This window comes from Bufo gargarizans, chromosome 1, assembly GCF_014858855.1.
Source record: "Bufo gargarizans isolate SCDJY-AF-19 chromosome 1, ASM1485885v1, whole genome shotgun sequence".
NCBI lineage: Eukaryota > Metazoa > Chordata > Amphibia > Anura > Bufonidae > Bufo > Bufo gargarizans.
Window position 1 is genome coordinate 572418290 of NC_058080.1, and position 6269 is coordinate 572424558.

Genomic DNA, 6269 nt, shown 5'->3' on the forward strand with positions numbered 1-6269 from the left:
CACAAACATCATGATATCCATTACATTCCCCATATTATAATCTTACCTTTCATATTGCTGTCCGTCGCCTATTCTCTTAAAAACGCTACATCCCTATATTTTGGCAGTTTACTTCCGCCGGCTAGATCGGGATGTACGGGCCGGCGCATGCGGATTAAACGCTCTGCTGCCTCTGCCCTAGTGGGTAATGGAGTGCGCAGGCGCCGGATTTGTCATTGACTGGAGGATGGTATCTGAAGAACCGAGGGCGGGCCAGAGGGGTGAAAGGGGAGGGGTTTGATTTGAACAGCGCCGTGGAGCCTGGGCACCGGCCGCATAAACGCCGCCCCTGGGCACCTTCAGAACCTAATTAGCATATGGAATAAAAGCGTTTTTAAGAGAGAATAGGCGACGGACAGCAATATGAAAGGTAAGATTATAATATGGGGAATGTAATGGATATCATGATGTTTGTGGTGTATAATGGTCATTTTAGGTGAAAGACTCCCTTTAAGGCAAAACTGACTTGTTTTCGACCACTAGTGAGGGCTCTGAACGGATCTCCCAATCGGAAAGCCAAATCGCCAGCGTTAAGCCTAAAATGTAGCTTTTCCATGTGTGATGGTCAAGTGGACATATATTCATTGAACATAAAAATCTGTTTTATCTTCTCAGGTCTAATCATTCCAGCAAACTGTGTATCACCGCTTATAAGTCTGTTATCAACTTCAGACCAGTCTCAGCAGATTGCAGTACAACAGCAACAGATGTGGCAGCAACTTCATCCTCAGAGTATCAGCAATTTCAGCACCCCATAGATATCTGCCAAGCAGAAACTTGGACATAGTAAGAAACCGTAGAGACCGTAACAGGGCACACGAATCAGGGACAGATTCCAAAGAGTTCAGTCTACGTGCGTGTAGTTGAACACTGTTTTGTCGAACACCAGGATTTGGCGTACATCAAGAGACCTTCGAGGCGATCTGCAAGTTCCTTTATAGTGGCACATACTTTTCTTTTTCCCTTACACTATTGGTGCTTCCCATTAGCTCCAGCTTTCATAGTCCTTAATTTAATGTTCCATTTAATTTTTTATTTTTTTTCCCCCCCCAGATCACTCTTTCGTTCCTCTGTGCAACATGGAGGCAGAAACACACTGCTTTGTTTTTCATTTATGTCCCATATAGTGCTCAGGGTCTTATTTGGTAATCATTTTTAAAGGGGAGCTTTTCATAAATGCATGTACAAGGAAGGTATGACGCATAAACCAATATATGTATATAAAAGATTTTCCTAACGTGTAATAAGGATGCATGCTTTCATAAATGCACTGTATTTAAAAGGGTATATTTGTGTTCTCCCCTACATTGGTTAATGCAGCGCATGTCTTTGAAAGCATGAATACAAAGACTTTGGCAAGTCCCGATCCACGGGGAACAATCAGTTCCTGATCTCCACTTAGCCTGTTTTATTTTTACATAGTGTTTTAAATTTAATTATTTAAGTTTGGGTGTATGATGCTATTTCAACACATTTGCTCTTAAAATTGTGATGGAAATGTAATATTTTAAGTGTAAAAAGGACATTTTCTAATGTGCTGCAGCAAAGGTCTTGTGCCTATTGTCTTTTTTTTTTTTTTTTTTTCCCCTCCCTCTTTGGCATCAAAAATGGGAACATGCAAACCATTTTGATTATTCATTTATATTTTTTTTATTTTTTTCTTTACAAATTACTTTATTGTAATTAAATAAACAAATTTGACTGGTAAAATAAGGCACATCTTGAATGGTACACTGTTATGTAGATCACTCAAGGCTCCCTGCTGTGTGTCGTTTTGCCTTCTCTGTAACTTGAATACAATTTACTATGTTGTAAGACATTGTAGAGTTTCTTCAGCTGTTTAAAATTGTAATGTACAAATGTGAATAGTTATCTATAATATGGTTTTTTTTTTTTGTTTTTTTTTTCCGCCTTCGATAGTTCATGTTTATAAGGAAGTGAAAAAGACAATGTTTGTCATTTCTTGCTTGCACAGGTTGCACTATTTGAACGTTTTGAGACTGTATAAACCTGTTTGGGGACATTTAAAATTACCCTGAGGTATTTACACCTTAGAGGGAACAAATAAAATTCATTGTACTAACATAAATCTATTGTGGTGTTCATTTGCATGTGATTGTTTTATTTTTCATGACTACAGCGTACAGCTCTGTATACAGATTCAACAGTGGCATCCGTTCCTGTGCCCAGTGGGGCATGTAATCTCATTTCCCTATTCACATTCCCATCAGCTCTTGGGGCACAACAGCCTCAGTCAGCAGTTTCTGTCTGACTACTAGAACAGCATTGTTTTTAATGCTCGCCTTGCCCGTATGGAGTCTGTTGTACGGCAGATCCTGAACAGCATTGTAACTTCTGTTAAAAATGGAAAATGACAGATCTGCACAGTGTTTATCAATAAAAACAAATTTATCATATCTTCTCAATGACCTGAATGTATATAATATTAAAAAGGTCCACGGAAAGAACATGGCAATAAAATTCAATTTTGCCATGATTGTCCAGTGTATATACAGTACAATATAATAGTTACTATAATAGTTACACAGCTCCCTAAAGATATGTAAATACGAAACATGGCAAAATCAAAGTGGATTAAGTGCAACAGTAAAGTGCTGGTGCTAAAATTAATGCATGACCAAACTAGTGAAATTACTAATCAAAACTAGAAGGGAAGCTGTATACACAGATCTCAAAATAGTGTATATGCTGCAGCCTGGTCAGTATACTCCAATATTATATCAGTTGTTCCTATGGACCCTTAAAACGCATTTCATTCATGCTTTTTTAGGAGGTAAGAATAACTGAACCTTTTTATATAGCCATATAATAAAGTAATCAATCCTAAATTAACTGCAGGCACTACCTGCAATTGCACTTGGAAGGCATGGAAATGCTGCAGCAGGACAGGAAGTATGCGATGAGCATAGTTCCTGTGGCTACATTAGCATGTCTGCCAATCACTCCCAGCACACGCCATCTTGGAAAAGTGAAATATAATCCAGTTGCCCATATTACAAATCTATGAAAAGAAAGCAAAATGGATCATTTAAAGTGACAAAGTGCTAGGTGATATACATGATGGGAAATACCTTAATATACCAATACATTTAATATATAGTAGAATTATACTACCCTAAAATCTAATGTATTATAATTAAATATACATATAATCATAAATTATATATAGTGCAATTGTGTAGAAATATTAACATTATGAAATATTACAATTACTATATTGCACATATAGCATGTAATTTGTAATATTTACGCTATTTCATTGCACTATTTTAAAATTTAGATTTATTCGTATATATAATACAGATATTAGTAGTATAATTTTACTATATATAATGGTATAAAGGTATTTCCCAAGTGTATCGCCTAGCATTTTGTCATTTTATACTGTATTGGCCTTTTCGCTTTCTTTATATACCGTATTTTTCGGCCTATAAGACGCACTAAAAAATTAATAAAAAGCTATCGGTGTGTTATACCCCAAAATGATACCAAAGAAAACTACAAGTCGTCCAGCAAAAATCAAGCCTTCACAGATCTATAGAAAGAAAACTAGTTGTGGGTCTTGGGATACGGCAATGAAGGGTTATTGCGCAAAAGTAGCAAAATGTAAAAACATGGGGGTCATTTATTATCCAGACATACACATGTATTAGGCATCTTTCTGGTGCAGATTGCGGCATAACTGTTAGTTGCGCTGTAATTAGTGACTTTTTTTTTTTTTTTTCCCTAGCTCATTACACTTCTAAGGGCTCTTTCACACTTGCGTTGTTCTTTTCCGGCATAGAGTTCCGTCGTCGGGGCTCTATGCCGGAAAAATCTTGATCAGGATTATCCCCATGCCTTCTGAATAGAGAGAAATCCGTTCAGGATGTCTTCAGTTCAGGACCGGAACGTTTTTTGGCCGGAGAAATACTGCAGCATGCTGCACTTTTTGCTCCGGTCAAAAATCCTGAACACTTGCCGCAAGGCTGGATCCGGAATGAATGCCCATTGAAAGGCATTAATCCGGATCCGGCCTTAAGCTAAACGTTGTTTCGGCACATTACCGGATTTGACGTTTAGCTTTTTCTGAATGGTTACCATGGCTGCCAGGACGCTAAAGTCCTGTTTGCCATGGTAAAGTGTAGTGGGGAGCAGTATATTTACCGTCCGTGCGGCTCCCGGGGCGCTTCAGAGTGATGTCAGGGCACCCCACGCGCATGGATGACGTGATCGCATGGATCACGTCATCCATGCGAATGGGGCGCTCTGACGTCATTCTGGAGCACCCCGGGAGGCGCACGGGCGGTAAGTATACTGCTCCCCACTACTACTATGGCAACCAGGACTTTAATAGCGTCCTGGCTGCCATAGTAACACTGAACGCATTTTGAAGACTGATCAGTCTTCAAATGCTTTCAGTTCACTTGCGTTTTTCCGGATCCGGCGTGTAATTCCAGCAAATGGAGTACACGACGTATCCGGACAACGCAAGTGTGAAAGAGCCCTAAAAAGGTGGATGTCGCGGGAAAGGGGATAATTCTCATTCGTTATTTTCTATGCCTATTTTAGCTATAGAAGGAAGCTGGCTTACATTTACATAACTTCGGCGCATCCAGCGCCAGTCTAAAGGCCTGCGGATCCACCGCCAGGTATAGGGATTATTAAGACTGGCGTCTTAAAAACGCCAGTCTTAATAAATTGCTCCCTATATGTATTTGGTATCGCTGTAATCGTACTGAGCCAGAGAATAAAATTTGCATATTATTTATGCTGTTCATAGTGGACCCAAAGCTTCAGATCTCTTAATCTAAGGCTACATCCACACTATCGTATGTGTTTTGCGGTCTGCAAAAAATAAAATAAAAAAAACGGTTGACATCCCTATGCCATCCGTTTTTCTTTTTGCGGATCCATTGTAACAATGCCTAAAACGGACAAGAATAGGACATTAGGGTGTTTAATTTTGTAATGGAAAAAATAAAATGTAAAATGTTTGCAGACTTTGCTTATGCCCCGAGTCTGTTATGTAAAAGATATGTCAAATTTCAAGAAGATTGCTTTATATTTAGAGGTTGCACACTTTGATCAGTTTTGTAAAAGTAGGCAAAAAATAAGATTTTTCAATGTTAATTACTTTTATTGGGAAAACTAGAAATCACAAACTTAAAAGAATATTAAAACTAGACACTAAGATTAATAGGTAGTATGATAGGCAAAACATGTTATATTAATCAACTTTGAACGATGCAATCCCTTTTGGTGATCGACTACCCTCAACAAGAATGATGGCCAGAGACTTAATGGCCAGTTTCCATCTGTTCTTGCCCCATATGAATGTCGCTATGATTGAGTGCAATCTATCAAAAAATGTGCGGGGGATCGGAACACAGGCGTGTTCTAGCAGGTATAGAGCTTTAGGTTGGAGAATCATTTTGATTAGGTTTATCAGACCCATGGTGGACAGCGGTAAAGGTGCTCCAGGATTTAAATTTATCCACAAAATAGGACACCAGTGGGATTGTGTTTAGTTCATGTGAAATACCTGGTTCTTTCGTGATAACGCCTAAGTACTTAAATCTATCTACTACCATCAAATTATAATAAACGTATGGCCAGTCCAAGGCCCATAAAGGCATAATGGCCGATTTTGCCCAATTTATGCATAGTCCAGAAAAGGAGCCGAACTGCTCAATAAGGGTTATTGCCCTGGGCAATGTAGACTCCACTGAGTCCATGTATAAAATGAGGTCATCAGCGTGTAAGCCTAGCCGATCCTCCCTATTCCCCAGAGCTATACCTTTCAATGTAACGTCCTGGCGGATCCTTAGTGCTAGATGCTCAATAGCTACCGCAAATAAAAGGGGAGACGGGGCAACCCTGCCTGGTTCCTCTATATAGTTTAACCCCTTAGTGACCACCCATACGTGTTTTTACGGCGGTCACTAAGGGGCCTTAGGCTGGGCGGCCCGGTCTAAGCGCTGCACGGATCCGGCTCTCACATGAGAGCCGGGACCCTGCTCTAACAGCCCGGACCGGCAGGAGTGCCGATCCGGGCTGTTTAACCCTTTACATGCCGGGCGCAATGGCGCCCGCTGCATGTAAAGTGGTGACAGAGGGAGCGGACTCCCTCTGTCTCCCATCAGCACCCCGAAAATAAGATCGCGGGGTGCTGATGTGTTCGGAAGCTTACCTTGCTTCCGTTCAGGGCCCCGAGCCTGTCTTCAGTT

At 40.2% G+C, this 6269-nt stretch overlaps 1 protein-coding gene across 2 annotated transcripts in view; it reads left to right on the forward strand.

The window, feature by feature from the left end:
* The window catches only part of SBNO1 (strawberry notch homolog 1), a 92926-nt gene extending 90804 nt beyond the window's left edge, over positions 1–2122 (forward strand). For both annotated transcript variants that reach the window (XM_044275697.1, XM_044275698.1), the window contains one exon: positions 655–2122. In XM_044275697.1, the coding sequence (XP_044131632.1) occupies positions 655–797 (143 nt within the window). In that variant the 3' untranslated portion in view covers positions 798–2122. The remainder of the gene's footprint in view (positions 1–654) is intronic.
* Positions 2123–6269: the final 4147 nt, after the last annotated feature.